At 35.8% G+C, this 21004-nt stretch overlaps 1 protein-coding gene across 1 annotated transcript; it reads right to left on the bottom strand.

The window, feature by feature from the left end:
• Positions 1 to 8035: 8035 nt before the first annotated feature.
• Positions 8036 to 11112, bottom strand: LOC107801845 (uncharacterized). Its single transcript, XM_016625241.2, has 2 exons — positions 9691 to 11112; positions 8036 to 8639 (listed from the first exon to the last, which is right to left on the bottom strand). Exons 1-2 carry the CDS (start codon positions 11026 to 11028, stop codon positions 8577 to 8579), a joined length of 1401 nt encoding a protein of 466 aa, XP_016480727.1. The 5' UTR covers positions 11029 to 11112; the 3' UTR covers positions 8036 to 8576.
• Between the last annotated feature and the right edge of the window lie 9892 nt (positions 11113 to 21004).

Raw genomic sequence — 21004 nt, 5'->3', positions numbered from 1 at the left:
GTTCAAATATAGCCCAGTTTCAAAAGTAATCGAAATTTAGCCACTTTTCATGTAACGATAAATCTGAGCGAAAACACTGTTCAAAACCCGAAAAATACGCCAATATATTATGTTGGAGTTCCAGTATAAGTATACTTGAACTCCAGCATATTATACTGGAGTTCCAGGATAAGTATGCTGGTCCATCATAATATACCGGAGTTTGGAGCACCAGTGCTTCAATCTTCGGTATATTATACTGGAGCCAGCAAAGTATACCAGTTCAGCAAAATAGTGGTTATTTTTCATTGACTTGGTAAACGCTGACTATTTTTGAATGACCAGTCCGAAAACTGACTATACCGTGCTATTTTTACCTTTTATTTCTCTTGCAATTGATGGGCCTTTTAGATGTCGGTCTAAAGATCCTTTTTGAGCAAACTGAAAATCTTATAAGAAAACGTAGGATCACATTCTAAATTTTTTTAAGTTATTGCAAATATTAGATCATAATCTAATGTTTTATGAGCAAATTGAAAATTAAATGAGCGAACATTATATCTCAGTGACTGAGTCTAACGTCCAAAAGGTAACTTTTAAAGGCTATATTTGTAAAACTTTTTAAAACAAAATCTAAACAATTGCCTTTAAAAGGAAGGAACATTTGTGTAAATCGGTCTTGAGAGACAAGAGGGTTGCTCTGATGGTAAGCAACCTCCACTTCCAACCAAGAGGTTGTGAGTTCGAGTCTCCCCAAGAGCAAGGTGGGAAGTTCTTGGAGGGAAGGATGCCGGGGGTCTATTTGGAAACAGCCTCTCTACCTCAGGGTAGGAGTAAAGTCTGCGTACACACTACCCTCCCCAGATCCCACTAAGTGGGATTATACTGGGTTGTTGTTGTTGTTGTTGTTGTTGTTGGTCTTGAGAGACAATTTAGGTGGGCCAAAAGTTTGTTGGGCCGGGTTTCTTTTTGGGCCTGATTTGTAAGCCTTACCCTCTTAATCCAAAAAGAATGAGTTTTGGATCATCTAATATTTGATGTGCAAATGTATATAAATTCCTTGATTTTCCTTTTGAGAAATTTAGTCTCAATGTAATAAAATGAAAGTTTTAGAAAAGAATATGTAACAAATGGAAAATTATTTACTCTCAAACAATAATAGTTTTAATTAAAATACAGAACAAGTATTAGTTTTGACATTAAGCTTGATAAACAAAAGTCTTAGCTAATCCAATTAAAGTTGAACAAGTACTTATACAATAAATTAAAGCATTGAAAAGCCATCAAATAATTTAAAGCTTGATTAACTTAGATTATTTCATGTTATCTAATAATTCCATCTGCCTTCAAAATATATGCTTGACCACATGAATAAATCTCACAGATAGGTCAAAACTGCCTCTAGACTATTGGAGTTGATACAATAATATCCTCTTTCCATCTATTTTGCAAAAATTACCTTCACCGTTATCTTTTCGACTCAAAACTGCCCTTACGACTAACATCCCTGTTAGGTAGAAAAAATTTAATTAATTTTCACGTGTCATCGTCCCATTGGCCTAACTTAAAACTCACATAAATTAAAATTAAAAAAACGGTGTGCGTTCATATTCTTCTTCTTCTTCTTCTTCTTCTTCTCATCCTTTTTTGACCTTGTACTCTATTTGAATAATCACTACAAACACCATTAAAGTTTTATTTTTAAACAACCAAAATTTTTAGTCACCAATACTTTACGTCATACAACTTTCACTCGAATATATGAACACTAGCAGAGTGTCAATGGTAATAGTTGAACATTTGCAATATTTTTCGTAATATATTTCCTGACAACTCTGCATCCAATTTCGATTATACCAGAGTTTTATTTGGTCTCTGCTCGAACCTCGACTTTTTTCTTCTACATTACCTCACCATAGTCTGAACATCCGATCATGTCCATAAATTAAGCTATTATACGAGGATGCTCTTCAAGTTATATCAACACCGCTAATTTTAGAAAATGGACAGTTAAATCAAGAAGAATATTTGGATCCTATGCTTGAGAATATGAGAGAATACGACTTATTGGAGAATGTGACTGTAATAAATACTTGATTGAACTAATTGTATGAAGCAGTAAAGTGTAGTAAGAAAAATTGATATGAATGGTATTTCTATGATGGAAAAAAATAGGAGTATTGATGTGTACATTTAATAGAGAAAGAAATATGAAGAAGAAGGCGATTAACTATAAGAGAGAGTTTTGTTTGCTTAGGAAAAAAAATGGGTGTATGATAGTTCTAGATGCTAGAATATTTTTGAAAAGAAAGAGGAGAAAGAAACGGAACAGGGAGAGTAAGAAGGATAGACTAGGAAAAAGTATTTTTGTTTATGGGTCTTAGAATGTGGGTGGTTTATTTTAATTTAGGTGAGTTTTAAGTTAAGCCAATTGGACGGTGACACGTGAAAATTAATTAAGTTTTTTTTTTATCTAACAGGGTTGTTAGTCGTAAGGGCAGTTTTGAGCTGAAAAGATAACGGTGAGGGTAATTTTTGCAAAATAGGTGGACGGAGGGTATTACTGTACCAACTCCAATAGTTCAGGGGCAGTTTTAGCCCTTTTCCGTTTAAAATATATATCTTATCAGTAGCGAAGCTAGGAATCATAGAACAATATTTTATCAAAATGTAACACTGAATCAGTGATCAACTATGCACAACTCTATGCAAAGAACAAGCAGTTTTACTTAGAGCCCGTTTGGTCATTAAAAAATTACTTTTTTTAAAAAATATATTTTTTTTTTCAGAATTAGTGTTTGTCCATGAAAACTTCAAATTTCACTTATAGTTGAATTTCGAAATTTTTCAAAAATTCAAAAAACTCCAAAAGGCTATTTTTTAAAATTTTCTCTTCAAATCATTCACAAAATTCAAAAACAACTCCAAATTATATTCATATTCAAATATAACTCTAATTTTCAAAGACCATTTTTACTTGAATTTTTTTTCTTCATTTTTTCCGGAGTTTCACAATTCTTATGTCCAAACGCTCACTTAATCGACACTCTACTAGATTAGACAATAACACCAAAATTTACAAGAAGATTAAATAGGTTATGTTTTATTTTCAAATAAATGATAGAAAAAATTGAAAGATATATAGAGGGAAACATCAAGACAAATAACAAGCTGTTGTGCCAGCTAATGCGATTCATAAAAGGGACAATGGCTACAATTTTTTTACCAAACAAAGGATAATCTGTCGTGAGGTTGGTAGCTGCCATTTTAAAAGTATACAACAATAACAACAATAAAACCCAGTATAATTTCAAAAGTGGGGTCTGGGAAGGTAGTGTACATGGACCGGGTTGGTTCGATTTTTATCAAAACCAAACCAAACCAACTATATCGGTTTGGATTGATTTGAATTTGTCGGATTTCTCGGGTTTTTGTTACTTAAATATTATTTCAATCTTATTTTATTAAATTTTTGATAAGTAAATATATGTTTAGTAAAAAAAAAAGGACAAACATATTATCTATTAAAATATTCTTATGAGAATTTTCTTAGTAACACATAATAGTTATTTTTTTAGTTGTCGGACAATAATTTTATTGATTTACACTTTCAATGTTAACCGAATTTAACAATTAAACATAAAAATTAATATGATATCTAGTAATAATAAGCACTTCACATTCGAAAAAGATATAACAATATAATAGATCTTAACAATGATATAAATATTGAAGAATAAAGAAATTGACGCATTTGAGTAACACTTGATGAGAAAGTGATCATACAACCCATTATTTAAGGTTAATAAATATGGAGCACTTCATATACTATTAAATATTATATCCGGCAAGAGAATCCCAAATATTTTTAGACATTTTTTAAAGAAAATTCTAAATAAAATCTTAAAAGAATATGTAAAAATTATATATTTATATGTCGATTTGGTTTGGGTTCTTTTACTCAATACCAAACCTAATCGGATTTTTTAATCGGTTTGTTTTGACTTTTCGATTTGGTACGGTTTTCCTGTTTGGTTTGTACACCCCTAGTAGAGAGGATATTTCTAGTAGACTTTCGGCTCAAGAAATAGTAAAAATAAAGCAAAAAATAATAACAACAACAAGATAATAGGATAATAGAAGCGAATGACACAATATATATAATAAAGAACCAAGAATAAGAAAGTACATAAACATGATTTTAAAAGTATAGTGAATTCAATATTAAAAAATTCAAAAATTGAATTTAGTAAATTAAAATCTTGGATATGAAACTTAAACACGAGTGTCGCGTCTTTGGAGGATTACAAAGCACCACAATCTAAAACTGTCAAAAGAAATTGAACATCATTGTTGCAACTGTTCATTCCTGAATTTCACAATCATAGATATCGTCACACGAGAATAGGTGGAGGACTTATTAAAGACATATCTGAGCTCGTAATGGTACCTCGCAATTCAAAAGTCTCTCTACGGTTGAAGAATGAGCGAGGATCCGAGCAATATAAATTACAAGGACCATTCCATGCTTCAACTTCCTTCATCTTTTCATTTTCCATCTTAGCCCTTCCCATAACTCAATGGCAATGGAAGTAAAGAGCAAATTAATAGCAACTGTGACTACCTCGAGTGCAAATTTGGAGTTGAGCCGATGGAAGCGGGAGTTGAAGTGAGGCTTGACTCTCAATTCATTCCCAAGAGTGGTAGTTTCAAGTACCTTGGATCAGTTATTCAGGGCATCGGGGAGATTGACGATGATGTCGCACACCGTATAGGGGTGGGGTGGATGAAGTGGAGGTTAGCGTCGGGAGTCTTGTGTGACAAGAAAGTGCCACCGTTACTAAAAGGTAAGTTTTATAGAGCAGTGGTTCGGCCTGCCATGTTATATGGAACTGAATGTTGGCCGGTAAAGAACTCACACATCCAGAAGATGAAAGTAGCAGAGATGAGGATGTTGAGGTGAATGTGCGGGCATACAAGGATGGATAAGATTAGGAATGAAGATATTCGAGAGAAGGTGGGCGTGGCCCCCATGGAGGACAAGATGCGGGAAGTAAGACTCAGATGGTTCGGGCACATTCAGAGGAGGAGCACTGATGCACCGGTGAGGAGGTGTGAGCGACTGGCTGTAGTGGGCACGCGGAGAGGTAGAGGGCGACCTAAGAAGTATTGGGGAGAGGTGATCAGACAGGACATGGCGCGACTTAGGATTACTGAGGACATGGCCCTTGACAGGGAATTATGGAGGTCGAGCATTAAGGTTGTAGGTTAGGGGAAACTTGTGAATATTTCTACAGCACAATAGAGTGAGACTAGCCAGTTAGGAGTTAGACTAAGAATGTCATTGGTCGTCTATTGATGCAGGGCTTTACCTGCTAGTTGTACTATACCAACCATCTATTTCGTATTTCGTATTCTGTATTTCATATCTCTTATATTGCTGGTATTTTATTATGCATTTTTATGGTACTAATATATCGGCTCCTGTTGCTTTTTTGAGCCGAGGGTCTCCTGGAAACAGCCTCTCTACCCTTCGGGGTAGGGGTAAGGTCTGCGTACATATTACCCTCCCCAGACCCCACTTGTGGGATTATACTGGGTTGTTGTTGTTGTTGTTGTATAAAATATACTAACTCACAAAGGTTAAGTGAAAAATATGAGGGCAAATTGAAAATCAACAAACCATAAAACAAATTAAAACTTGAATAAAAATAAATAAAAGCTTATTTCAGAAGCAATAAAAGCATTGTAACTACCTCAGTAGTCCCCAACAAGGAGACAGAACTATTTTTAAGTATATAATTTACCGTCCAAAAAGAAAAGACTAGGTCAATCAATTAATTTTGCATATACTTCTGTTTCATTTGAACCAGCTGGTATCAGGTTCAATGGTTCAAATGCACCTTATAGAACAATGAGGGCAAAATCTATTCGCACTTGATATTTACACAAAACTAATGAATTTAAAATATGTATCTTTATATCGATATTAGCGGAGAAACTATGAGTTCATGTACCCTATAAATCCAGCCTTGAACGCCTAGTCCTTAATAGGATGTTAAACTTAGCGCACAATTGCCAAAGGGGATGGTGCTTAGAAAAGGATATGGAAAAATACGAGAATTCAACATGTAGCATCATCGTAATACTTGGAAGTGATTAATGATTTGAATTAAACGTGACAAAATGGTTAAAAAAACAGTTATCCATCCATATTATCCGTTAAAAAATGGGTTGGATAATGAACTTTTAAATAACGGGTCGAATATGAATAAGAACCATATTATCCACTTAGAAAATGGATGACCAAATGGATAACTAATGGGTTAACTTTTACATTTGTAAAAACTCAAATTGGGGGTTTCTCAAGTTTGAGAGATTAGGAATTCTCCTAAAAATAATCATATTTAAGAAGCCATGGATAATATGGATATAACCCGTTTTTTAACTATGAGTCGGATCGAATAATTTACCCGTTTTTAAACTACCCGTTTTCAACCCGTTCATATTCGACTCGACCTCCCCGTTTGCCACCTCTAATTTGAATACCACATTTGTACACCTTATGTGAGAAGGTAGCATTAAAAAAAGTGGTTCAAACATTTTAAAAACTTGTTTGCTACAATTTTAAATCAGAGCATGCCAAAACTTGAAAAGAAAAAATAATTGAAAAGGAGGAATTACAAGGGAGGACGACAAACCACATGAAGGGAAAAAATAGAGTTAAGATTAAGTTTTGGAGCATCCAATAAATGTATGAAAAGTGGTCAAAGGTTGGAGGACCAAAATGGTTGGCTAACCAACTCATATGAACCCACCTTTAAATTGACCAAATCCTAAGCAACCTTGCCAGCTATAATTCACTAGGTAATATAGGAAATAGACAAAGATGATCTTAGAAAACCTTTTTTTAATAATCATTCCCTATTCAAAAACTTGACTAATTTAAATTTGTATCATTCTAGGGTGGGCATATATCGGGTAAAACCGATAATCCGAACCGTTAATTCTTTATTGGGTTATCAGTATTGGGTTATTGGGTTAACGGTTCGGTAATGGGTTAAAAAAAAAATTATTGGGTTTTCGGTTCGGGCTCGGTTTGCATTTTTGTTATTGGGTAAAAACCGATAACCCAACAAAAATGATATAATTTACTAATTTACCCTTAAGTATATACTAGGGTTATTTATTTTCCTAATTCCCTCTTCACTCTTCAGTCGTTTGTCTCTCAGTTCTCATTCTTGTTTCCGTCGCAACCCCCAAGAGTCAAGGCGCAAGACTCACCACCAGTTCTCCGCCAGACATCAGTAGATACTGCACAGAAGTAAGAGCGTGCTTTTGTTAAGAAACAACAAAAGTTGACAGTTTACACGTTCTGGCAGTTTGATTTCTTTGTTTTATATATTGCAAAATTTTTTAGTTGTTTTATCTTATCGGGTAAATCGATAACCGAACCGATAATGATATATAACCGATAACTGATAACCAATATCTTATCGGTTTGATTATCGGGTTATGATATTTGTAAACCGATAACCGATAGGCAAAACCGATAATGTTCAAAACCGAACCGAACCGATCGATGTCCACCCCTATATCATTCATTAGCCCGACTAAATATGAATTCGCGTTGTGTAAGATCTATTAAAAGGTAAAAACACTCCCTATCAAGAACTTCTCCCTTCCGTGTTTTATTCCGAGACTTAAACTCAAGACCTCTATTAAAGGTACAACAACAACAACATCTATCTCAGGTATTCTCATAAATGGGATTTAGGAAAAATAGGATATTCGCAACCTTAGCCTTATCCTTTCTAAGACAGAGAGACCGTTTTCGGTAGACCTCTGTCAAGGGTGAACAAATTAATTCCATCACACAACACCCTCTTGTATTGTAGAGAAATAGAGGGTGTAGAGAAAACTAAAGACATATTTCAATAAAATGATTGAAAGGCCAGTGGGGAAAGTGGGGTTTCTGTACAACAACTATTAAAACCAAGTGGGGAACACAGGCATCTGATTCTCTCTAGTTCATAGAGAACCACAAACTCTTGTGTGATCATCTAAGCTTGGAAATTTTGATGTTCATAAATCATGAAAATATCACATAAATGGCCAAATATGTTTTGCTTCATACACTAGCATATATTCATGTTCAAAAAAAGGAAAAAACAACCTCTAGCCTACTATGCTAGTAGTTGATTTTCACACACTAAAAATCAAGAAAATTAGTAACCCTTCTACAAGAACTTGGACCTCACAAACAAAATTAGAGGATAATAACCCAAATTCTCACCAAACCAAAGAGAAAAAAACCCAAAACCAGGTAAACTCCATCCCCCTCCCAAAAAACCAGCACCAGTTAATAATTCAAGAGGGACATGAGAACCCTTCCTCTAAAAACCTAGTCAAAAATAAGGTCAGAGTTTCTTCACTAGCTTCTAATAATATTTATTTTTGAGTTTTTTATATTATCTGAGATCATCCATTACTCCCAAATTTCTAAAACACTCTATACAAACTCTTCAAACCACTTCTTCCTATATACAGAACAAAACCACTACAGTAGAAATACTAGTCTAAAACTACTATTACTCTCAAGGAGTTGAACTTGAAGCTTCTTGTCTTGGTTCTCTCAAGTATCCCAATAGAGTTTCTGCCTGCAGAAAAAAGAAAATGACCAAACGCCATTAAATTCTTTCCATAACAAGAGTAGGATCAAAGTAATACAGCTTGCATCTCTTGTACTAAAAATGCATATGCAGGCTAAAACATCAGTCTCACTGAAAGCAACACAGCAGCAGTATTTGTTCTATACGTTACTGCAACAAGTACCAGAAGGTTCAAATGATAACATCACCAAAATAAAGTACACAAAATGCTCATTTGAAAGGATAGCAACCCACACCATACAACTGTAATCTCCAAAACTTCACTCTCGTGCTTTCTTCATCTCTTTCCATTTTCTCCCATACCCATCTTCCAAATCTCAAACATCCAAGTACTGAAAAAACACTCCACACCATTTGTTTATGATTATATAAATTCAAATTTGTCATGGAAACCACTAAAAATTTAATCTTTATTCCAAATTTAAGCCCTTAGTTAACTACTGGCACAAATTAGTTTAAGTTAAAAGCTCTACTCATCCAAATTCTTAGCAACATTCAAACAAATTGCTATAATAAGTCCTCCTACTGATAAATGTCAATAATTTGAAAGAACTATTGGTTCTTTAATATTACTAATTCCATAAAAATTGAGTCTTTAACTAACCACTACTACAACAACTTCCAAGTGCTAATAATTGATCAAGATTTTTCCTTTTCGTTTCCAACAACTTCAGTAACTAGTGGTGGATCAAAAACTCAAAACTCACCTTGTGCTTAACTTATGGTTCAGTCTTTAACTATACACTGCTACTACTGCTGCTACAAAATGCTAATAATTTTTTTTGATAAGGTGAAATCTACAAAATGCTAATAATTGACCAAGATTTTTACTTTCTTTTTCAAGAACTTCAGTAAACAGTTCTAGTGGTGGACCAAAAACTCAAAACTCACCTTGTGCTCAACTTATGGTTCAGTCTTTAACTATACAGTGCTACTAATGCTGCTACAAAGTGCTAATAATTGACCAAGATTTTTACTTTCTTTTTCAAGAACTTGAGTAAACAGTTCTAGAGATAGATCAAAAAATTCAAAAACTCACCTTGTGCTTAGCTTTAGCAGTACCATTCTGAGACAAGGCAACAAGAGGAGGAATTCCACCTTCTCTAACAAGAAGCCCTCTGTTTCTAACACTATCCACACAAAGCTGCAATAGTGTCAACACAGCAAATTCTCTTCCTTTATCAGAACCATCTTCAATAGCTTCAACAAGTGCAGCAATTCCCCCTTCTTCAACAATAGCCACTTTCCCCATTTCAATCCCAGCCAATATACTCAACACAACCATTGCCTTTTCGGCTAATCCATTCCCGTTTTCACAAACTAGCCCTACTAATGGCTTCACTGCACCTGCAACAATAGCCCTCTCTTTATTTAATTTTACTGAACATAACTTGTAAAGAGTTGTTAAAGCATCTTTTTTCCCTCTATTTGTTCCATTAATTAACAACCCAACTAATGGTGGAATAGCACCGCAAGCACCAATTGAAAGCTTATTTTCATCAACTAAAGCTAAGCTTAAAAGCCCACACGCAGCATTCTGTTTGGACGTGTCGGTCCCGGTTTTAAGCACGTAGATTAATGACTTTATTGCCCCTGAGGAAGTGATCAAGGTCTTGTTTGGCTCGTGAAGTGATAGATTTAACAGTGCTGTTACTGCGTGTTCTTGCGTCCACGGGTCGGTGCACCGGAGAAGTGGAATTAGGACTGGAATCGCACCTGATTCGCCGATTAAAGCACGATTATCAGCCCTGTTTTTAGCTAATAGCCTTAATTTAGCTGCCGCTGATCTTTTAACAGCGACTGAAGGAGAATTTAAGCTGTCGACGCAGAGTTTCACCGTCGGTTGAAGATCCTCCGGCGAAATACTCTCGATTATCTCCGTTGAAAACTTCTCTCTTTCTAGAAACCCGAAACAAGGTTCCGGCTCTGGTTCGGGTTTAGAATTCGGGTTACCTTGATCCGAAACTGGAACACTAGCTAACCGCTGTAACTCTCCGGAGATATCACTGCTACAAGCTGAGAAATCACTGAAAGCTTGAGAAAGTTCTAGATAATCCTCATCGGAAGTAGACGATTTGTTCGCCGGAGGCTTTCTCGAAAGCTCACCGAGATGAATATCGATAACGGAGTCGGTGAGATTCTCGGAAATAGCACCGGAGTTTTCAGAAACAGCGCCGGAGCAATTAGTTGACTGGAAAGTAGTTGATGATCGGATAGTTCTCATGGACCGACCAATTGAACGGTTGATTTTAGCGGCAGAAGATAACGGCGGCGGAGTATAGTAATAAGGCCGTGTTTGGCCGAAATGGGTAGTACTAGAAATACTATTAACACTATGAGAATGTGAATGAGACTGAGATTCTTCAAGTGAAACCATTTTTTATTTTTTATTTTTTGAGTTTTGAAGAAATGAGAAAAAATGGAGGATTTTTATAGAAGAAGAAGAAAGGAAAGATGAGAAGGAGTGGATTTGGTCTGTTTGGTGGCTATGATTTTTTATTTTGTGCTAAAGTGACATCCCGCATGCCAAACCTTACAGCTCATCGTAGCCAGTTTTTTTTTCTTTTTTTTTTTTTTTGGTCAAAATACATAGTTTACTCGTTAACCTTGCCGCGAAATCCCTATTACACACTTATGTTTCATAGGAAACCTATTACACACTCAAGCTTTTAAAAGTGTGTCTAAGACACACTACTTTTGTCCAGATAGCACTTGTCTGTTTACACGCAAAAAATGCGTGAAACCCATAAAAAATCCCTTTTTTGGCTCCCCTCCCCACAGGAACCCCTTCCCCTCCCTCTGGTTTTCTTCCTCGCTACCCTCCCCCTCATTTTCTTCCCCAAATAGAATTTTTGAAAGAGCATATCAATTTTAGATTTAAAATTGAGCGGATTTTATTGGTTTATTATCCAAATATTGTGAAAATTATTTATTTGTGATATATTTAAAAGCTTTAACAGTAGTATTGAAGGTTTGATGAAAAAATCTAGAATCCACCATTGTTGAAGTATCGAAAAAAGCTTGAAAATTCAATTGGATCTTGTTGCTTATTGGGAACAACCGCCCCTCCAACTCTTGGGCTTTATCCTTAGTCAAGGCTCCCCACTTGATTCTCGGTCTTCCTCGAGCAGACATTTTCCTCCTCTTCACCATAATACCAATGTCCATCGCCAAGAGCTTATGCCACGTCATGAGTATCATACCTGGAATCACCTTGCAATCCTTGCACAACCCTCTATCACGCCTCCTGAGTAGGAGATAGTCAATTTAAGTCTTTGCCACCGTGTTCTGAAAAGTAACCAAATACTCCTCCCTTTTTGGAAAGCTAGAGTTTGCAATTACCAACCCAAAAGCCTTAGCAAAGTCCAGTAACGAGGTTCCTCCTCCATTCCTCTCCCCAAAATCGAAGCCTCCATACACTTCGTCATACCCACCTGCGGTCGACCCAATATAACCATTGAAATCTCCTCCTATAAATAACTTCTCAACAGGTGGTACCTGATGAACAATCTCATCTAACCCCATCCAAAAACGCCGTTTAACCTCCTCATCTAGGCTTGTATGAGGCGCATATGCGCTAACGACGTTTAGGGTGCACTGACCTACCACCAACTTAATAATCGTCAACTTATCATTCACTCATCTAACCTCAACCACATACTCTCTAAGTTCCCTATCCACCAAAATACTCAATCCATTCTTACCCTTCTGGGTTCCTGAGTAACAAAGTTTATACCCATCCGCGTCTCTCGCACTCAACCTTGCCCACCCGGTCTCCTGGACACACGCTATATTGACCCTCCTCTTTAGAAGGATCTTTGCCAACTCTATAATCAATAGGGGAGTGGGCGTGGATGTGAGGCTTGAATCATAGGTCATCCCAAGTAGTGGCAGCTTCAAGTACCTTGAGTCGGTTATCCATGAGGGAGGGGAGATCGACGAGGATGTCACACACCGTATTGGGACAGGATGGATGAAGTGGAGGTTAACATCTAGAGTATTATATGACAAGAGAGTGCCACTGATACTCAAAGGTCAGTTCTACAAAGCGGTGGTTAGACTGACCATGATGTATGAGACTGAGTGTTGGCCGGTTAAGAAATTACATATCCAGAAGATGAATGTAGCAGAAATGCGGATGTTGAGGTGGATGTACGGGCATACTATGATGGATATGATTAGGAATGATGATATTCGGGAGAATATATGCGTGGATCCCATTGATGACAAAATGCGGGAAGCGAGGCTTAGATGGTTCGGGCATGTTCAGAGGAGAAACCCAGATGCTCCGGTAAAGAGGTGTGAATGGCTGGTTGTGGAGAGCACGAGAAGAGGTAGAGAGTGGCCTAAGAAGTATTGGGGGGAGGTGATTAGGCAGGATATGGCGAGGCTTCAGATTTCCAAGGACATGGCACTTGATAGGAACACATGGAGGTCGAGTATTAGGGTTGTGGGGTAGGAGGTAGTTGAGTCTTGGCTTATGTCATGAGTTTGTGAATCTAGTCTGATAGGTATACTATTTCGCTTTTGCTTTGTATCGTTCTTCTTGATTGCATGTTGTTCCTATTTTTCATATTATTTATGTGATGTTACTTATATTGTCCCCTTTTGTCTTTTTGTCTTCTTGAGCCGAGGGTCTTTCGAAAACAATCTCTCTACTCTTTCGGGATAGTGATAAGGTATGCGTACACACTACCCTCCCCAGACCCCACTAGCGGGATTTTACTGGGTCGTTGTTGTTGTTGTTTAGCTCAATTTGATACTCGATTATTTTCGGCTAGTTGTTTAGATAGTGTGGTTTAATTTTGGCGTTGTTGGAAACTTTCTCACAAACAACAATGGTGGTAGCAACAATGATGCTTAAGATAGAAAATTGAAAGATGAAGAAGATGGATTTTAATTTTAATTTCTAATATTTTGTTTTCCTTTTTAAAGTCAATGACATATGTCATGACCCTATTAGGGCGTGACTTTCATGTTATTTGAAAAAATTGGTCAAGCATAAAAGTAGTGTGTCTTAGACACACTTTTGAAATGTTGAGTGTGTAAAATATTTTCCGTGAAAGAGAGGTGTGTAATAGGGATTTCGCTGCAAGGTTGATGGGTAAACTATGTATTTGCCTTTTTGGGGGGCAAAATGGCATCTAAGCCACTTAAAAATGCATCATATTTGAACATTTCAACTTATTCATTTGCACAATTTTAAACCTCTTTGACCATTGACCATGATTATGTGGCAGCACTATAACTAACGTAGCAAAATGTGTGCTAATCACGTTTGTGATCTCAAAAAAATTCCTATATTCCTTCCCTCTACTCAAACACCACATTCAAAATCATCATCGTCGCCTCTTTCATTATTGCTAAACCAAACACCATTTTCAACCATTAGCATCTAGAGCACACGTTTTTCATAACACACATATCGCTAGGGAAAACGGGCGGAATAAGGACACTGACAAATGTGAAATTGAGAAAAAAGTATAGTGGCTGGTCGAAATAGCCATGCTGGGGATCTTTCTGATGGGTAGAGAAGGATTAAAAGTTTGCCCAATCCCATAAATATCTCCGACGAGCTTGCTGGTGCCGAAAAAGCTTCGAATGATGGCTAATCTAATTTCAAGGGATTCGGGATCTCTCTCAGATGGGAATATAACGAAAAAATTTAATTTTTGCTAAATAAGAAGGAATTAGAGGGATAACCACACTTTGCAAAAAAAAATTGGCGAAAGATAACCGAATTTGTGACATTGGCGATAATAAAACTGAAGAAGAATGGCAGAAATTGATGAGAATACTCATGCAAGATCTTCTGTCACTTCTATTAATGAATTTTCACTGATTTTTGTAATTTATTTGAAGGGTTTTAGAGTAGAGGAGGAGGTTGATAACAGGCTATAATTACATATTTAGTCAATTATTACACTCTAATTTACTGCACTTAGTTGAGTTTGCGCTTTAATCGCTAGTGTTTTGCACTAATTATGTATTTTATGCCCTGTAGGTGTGATTCCGAGCTATATAGATGTTATAGAATAAATTTAAGTAGTTTTTAGCTTTGAAGTCTGAGTAAGAGCTCAAGAAATTAAGTCTGGATCGCGTTCGGGGATCAACGGATGATAAAACAACAAAGCGAAAACTCGAAGAGGCATATTGTGCACTTTTTAGTAAAATAGACATAACTTTTATATCAGAACTCCATTTGGGCTTGCTAATATATGGTTGGAAAGATACTCAATGCGCTACAACTTTTATGTTTTATGGTTTTCCAAATTCCAAACGTAACAGGGTGAAAAACCACAGTTTATCCGCGACCGCGGCAGAACAGCGGCAGAGGGCAGTTGCGGACAACTGAAGAATCTGAGAGGGTGTTTGGCCGCGGTTCCGGCGCGACCGCGGTAGAACCGCGGCAGGATGCGTAAATTTCAGGGACCAAAGTGCAAAACATGGGATTGTAAGCCTTAAACCCTATATTTAACCAAGGAAGCCAACCAAGAAAGGAATTGGACATATTTTTGACATAGATTTGACCTAAGGAGGCAGAGACACAACAGGAGCAAGGCTTGGGAATTCTTCTACAAGTTTTTTCTTTCCTCTTCCTATTTTTCATTGTTGGTTATGACTTTTAGTATTATAGTTTTACATACTATTATGAATAGCTAATTTGTTATCTAGAGTTTTGATAGAACCTTTTGTAGGATAAATTCTTGTTATGTTTTTATATAATTGAGCCGTAGTATAATCTCTATTTGTTCAACTATGTTCTTATTGTAGTTAATTGAAGAGCTCTCAATTAGCTGTGTCTATTTAGTATGCATAACTTGGGAGAGAGTGCATATTTAGGTAATTGTTGAACAACAGCACTCCCAGAGTATATGAGGGATCAATAACTAAGGGTTTAAAGGCGGGATTAGGGATAACGAAGCCTTGGGTACGATCTGAAGTGAGCTGTATCAAAAGTCAGCTAGCGTAGCTCGGAAGAGTGCGTCTAGTAAATTGTCGTGATTACTCGGGAGAGATTTACAGTAATAAGAGTGCTCATGATCGGTAGAGAATACTTAGGCAAAATTATAGAAGATATAGCGGGAAGGATTCCGACAATTGGAGAAATCATAACTCTAGACCTCTTTAATCGTGTCTCTAACTCTTAGTATCTTTAGTTGTTAATTTATTATTTTAATTGTGAGCACGTGATTTTTGCCTTACGAAAAATTACTCCAAAATAAATCCAAAGATAAAATAAATTTCTTTTACTGTGTAATTTTTTGAATTTGCGTGGTGTTAAATACTTGTGTTATGTCCGTAAGTGTTTACATTGTCATAATAAAATGAAAAAATAAAATAAAATACATATTGCATGCATATAGGATTTAATTATGCATTTAAAAGATAATTTAAATAAAATCACAAAAAATATGCAATCGTTCTATTTTAAATATTCCACTGTGTGATTGATGTTTTGTCTATGTGTTAAATAATTGTTATAGAGTAATTAATATATTTTTGTGAAGTTAAAATTATTTTATAGTTAATATTAAAAATTTAAATTAGAAAAAAATGAAATATATATATATATATATATATATATATATACAAAATCGGACCTGGATTAAAATCCAGGCCCAAAACATTTTAACCCCCCACAGCCCAATCCTTTAGCCCAGGTCCGGTCCAAACCAGACGAACCAAAACGACAGCGTTTGGTCGTGGCTTCTCAGAAACCGTTGGATCAAATCCAACCAACGGTCAAGATCTCACCCCCTTTACCCGTAACCCGTAACCCGATCCAGTGACCCGACTCAGCCGACCCTGGCATTAAACCAAACGACATCGTTTGGTTTAATGAATTGATCCTGGCCCTTCATCTTACTTGATCGGACGGACAATATCAATCCACCCCACCCCTATATAAGTCCCAAGCCCTTACCCCGGCCCCTAACTGAACACCCCCCTCCTACACTGTTCATCATCGTCCCCCAAACCCCCACTCCTAACCCTAGCCGCCCTAGGATCCCACCGCCTGAAACCCGGCGGCATCAACGTCGCCGGTCACCAAAATAACACCATAGAATCCCCTGAACATCCTCTACACAAATCTAATATTGGTTTCCTTCGAATCAGGTCTCAACTCTTCGAATCTTAAATCGAAGGTTGGCCTGAAAACCTTACCTTCTCCGATGGCTTCCAAAATAACACCACAACTTCCCCTAGATACCCTCATCACGGATCTGTTAGTTGCATGACTCGAATCCTACTGGAACTGCTCGAATCTTCATTTGGAGATTCGAGTAAAACCTGAACCTACCTCAACCTACCTCAAACTAACACCAAATGACCCCTAGACCTCCCTCACCCTTGTGTCATCTTTGGTTCCCTTCGAATCTACCCAAAAGTGTTCGGATTTAAGATCCAGGAATTTGAAACCCTAAAAATTTTCCAATCTTGGAATTTTTCCGATTCGAGTGAAGGACTGAGGTCTAAGAGACTTTAATCGAGGTATTCTCAACTGAGAATACTTCGAGTAAAGTCTGTTCAGCCTCAAAAATGTCCGAATCCAAGTTGAGTTGAGTTCGGTTGAATTCGAAGGTTCAGAGGTAATTTCTGTTTCTTTTATGTGCATTCTGCGTGTATTCCATGTTCATTTCATTAGTTTGTTTGATTTTTTATAATTTTTCTAGTCAATTTTGTTATACTGTCCCCTACCCGTCTACTTGATTCCAAATGAATTGTTTTTGTTGATTTTGTTTGTTTACAATGTGTGTAATCGACTCGATTAAGTTCGTCGATTAGTTATATTACGAATTTTCATTTCTGAAAATGCTGACTGAAACAGTCTGCTTCTATTGTTTTAGACTGATTATGGACAAATGTTGTAAATAGCCAACTGATTAATACTCGTCAATTAAATCATGTTTGTTTGTGAATCAGTGAATTCAAATGTATGTTGTATATGTTGTTTTCTGAACATGGCATTGTCAGTATATTGACAATGCTCCTGTGTATGTTTGATCTTAGTTCAATTTGAAGATCAATTTGAATTATTATGCTGAACTCAGTGTAATATTGTTGTAATGTCAAGTTTGAATTCAAGTTTACAAATGTTGATTGGATATAATTGTGTTAGGGGGTTACATTCTTAGTCAGGATTCAGTCCAAACTTTAGGATTGGTTTGTAGCTGTTGTAAATCAGATTAATAATCAGGCTTATACAGATTTTAAAATCTGTATTGTTAAGATGCTAAATTTAAGGCAGTAATACCAGTATAAAACAGTAGGTCAGGGACATTTCTGGGATATAACAATGAGGATAATATGTTAATAGCAATGTGCTGAAAGTGGAAGTTAATGGTTATAATTTAAGATACTAATGGGGAACAAGGGATAATGGGCTGCTGAAAAACAGGATAAAAAGCACTCAATAGGATTTAAAGTATTCAAAGGTAGTTTTAATGGAACTTTTCTGATTATTTAAAAAAAGAGAAAGGGTTCAGGCAGCATTTAAGAGAGCTGGACAGACCTGTATAAGATAGAGGGGAATGGGAACTGATTTAGGGGGGTGATCAGTTAGACAGAGAAGAGAGTTTAGAGAGACTTCATAACAGATTTTGAAAGAGAATTTAAGAAAAATACACCTAGAGTGAGATAAAAGAGAAAAATCCAGCAGAAAAATCAGATTCTTCTTGGAATCTGAAGAGGAAGAGGAAAAAGAAAAACAGAAACAGATATAGAAACAGAAAAGAAAATCAGAAACATACTTTTCTTTGGATCTGTCCGGGTCTATTTGTTTGATATTACTTGGATTAAATCTGAAAGTTTTCCCAAAAATCCTGTTACTGTGCATCTGGGTTCCTCGGATCCTATTCTTGTTCAAACTTGCTGTGTTATCGGTACATTCTACTGATTTTGTTATTGCTGCTACTGCTGAAATTTACTCCTTCTACCTTCATTTTCAGGTACATTTTTTTTAAATTTTATGTTGGAAAGAGATTCAACATGACTAATCAATGAAGTTCGAATTGTAATTCTGTTTTCCATTTGTCCACGTTCATCAGTTTAAATTTCATTTTTTGTTTCATGTTAGTTAATTAGTAGTGAATTCAATTTGATAGCTATGAGTTAATTGTCTTACTTTGAAATTCGTATAAAGCTTTGTAATAATGTTAGCCCTTCATCTCATTAGTTTAGTCATGTTTGAACTGTCAAGGTAAGAAACATGACATAAAGATTGGCCATTAACTAGGCCTTGTGACGTTGTTAGTTGAATAAAGAATAGCGTGAAAATGTCAAAACCATATAGCTAGTTTATTCTGATAATCTGATTTAGTTGTGGAAGGAATGATATAAGTTGTACGTTCTTATGTGGCGTTATAACAGGTATCTATAGAACCATTAGTGGATGGTAAGTGGAGTTGTTATGGCTCATTATGATGTTAAAGTGTTATGAATGTTTTAGACACATAAACTATGTCACATGTAAAGCAATTTTATTAATCGATTTATAATTCCCTTTCTTATCAATTTGATGCCTATTTACCATCTTAAATAAGTAATTAGGCCTATTAGATTAAAAGCGAGTATATGAGAATGAAACGAGATGTACAAGCATAAATTGCCATGCTTTATATCAATGGTAATTAGAAATAGAATTCGCACTAAGTAAATAATGAAAATTCTTGGAAAATATTTCCTTCCTTTATGAATCATTCCTTTTCAGTTTCATATGCAATTTATTCTTTGGCATATATATATATATATATGTCATATTTGTTATATATATATATGTCATATTTGTTAAAAAAAATAGTATTAATCATATTTTTATTCTGTTCTTTGAATTTGAATAGTTGGAATGAATATAATTTATACTCGGAAATTATAATCGACGGGCAACCTTTAATAGATTGTGAATTCTTTTCAAAGAATTTATAGGCCTCTAAAATGGGAGTTTTTCATGATTTTCACATAAAAAATATATGAATATATTAAACAATTTGTGGAAAGTCCCTAATACCATTACAAATATTTTGTGCAATTAGGGATGCGTTCGCGTACCCTGATTATATTTTAAAAGCAAATTCGGATTATGCGTACGCGCAATTTCGAGCGAATATTTAAAAAAAGGATTTTTCTAAAGGCGTTAAATTAATTTTATAAAAACCCGAGATGTGCGGTTCATTATTTAAGAAAAACAAAAATTCTTGATTCGACACAATTTCGAAAAAATGATTGTTTAATAAATATATTATCAAGTTTTTGCATTTTTTTTACACGAATATACGTACGCGTAATTCGATTCAAAGAAGGGTCCTTAATCACAATAAGTAAAAGCGGTAGAAAAATCACGTAACAAAAAAAAAGTATTTAATAAAAGTCAAGATAATTAAGCCAATAATAAAAACAGTTAAGCGACCGTGCTAGAACCACGGAATTCGGAAATGCCTAACACCTTCTTCCGGATTAACAGAATTCCTTACTCAGGATTTCTGAATCGCAGAATAATAAACAGAGTCATATTCTCCTCGATTCAGGGATTAAAATTGGTGACTTGGGACGCCTTAAAATTCTCAGGTGGCGACTCTGAAACAAATAAACAAATCCCGTTTCGACTGTCCTTCAATTGGAGAAAACTCCCCACGCGCCCCGCGGGAGCGGTAAAAAGGAGGTGCGACAGTAATTTGTTAATCAATTAGTTAAACACAAGAATATAAATATCTATAAGTTAGGAACTGTTCAAGCTTGTCTTCTTGGTGATAGTGAACAGATGTAGCTACGCCTTAGTTCTCTGTGGGATTCTACTCCAGACTTGCAAACCGAATTATATTTGCAACGACCGCACTGTCCTTTTTATAAGGCATAGTTGGGCGTGATCAAATTTTGGCGTCATTGCCGGGAAACTAACGGTGTAGCTGTAGGTGTACATATTACTAGGTTTCAAGTTTGAACTTTTATTTTTATTTATTTTGACATTTTTTTCATTTTTTGTTTTACTTGTTGATTTAAAAATAATAAAAAAAAATATGGCATCATGGAATAATGAAAGTTTTGATGTTGTTAATTCTACTTTTAATCCTCCTTATGCATATTGTGATGAAAACCACCCTTGGCACAATTATCAAAATATTTTCGAGAGCGAGTTATGTGCACCAACTCAATCTCATGTGTGGAATGTGTGTGATATGTGTGGTGGTCAAGATGGTCACTTTCATGGTTGTGCTTATATTTCTTATCTTCCCCCAACCCCTTATTATGATGATTCTACGTTTTCTTGTGAGGATAACAGGAACAAAGAACCTAGGGAAGCTGACCTAAAGAAGATCGAAGATATGTTAAAGTGCATTATAGAACAACAAAGT

The sequence above is a fragment of the Nicotiana tabacum genome, chromosome 13 (genome assembly GCF_000715075.1).
Source record: "Nicotiana tabacum cultivar K326 chromosome 13, ASM71507v2, whole genome shotgun sequence".
NCBI lineage: Eukaryota > Viridiplantae > Streptophyta > Magnoliopsida > Solanales > Solanaceae > Nicotiana > Nicotiana tabacum.
This window is presented reverse-complemented; position numbering and strand designations above follow the sequence as displayed.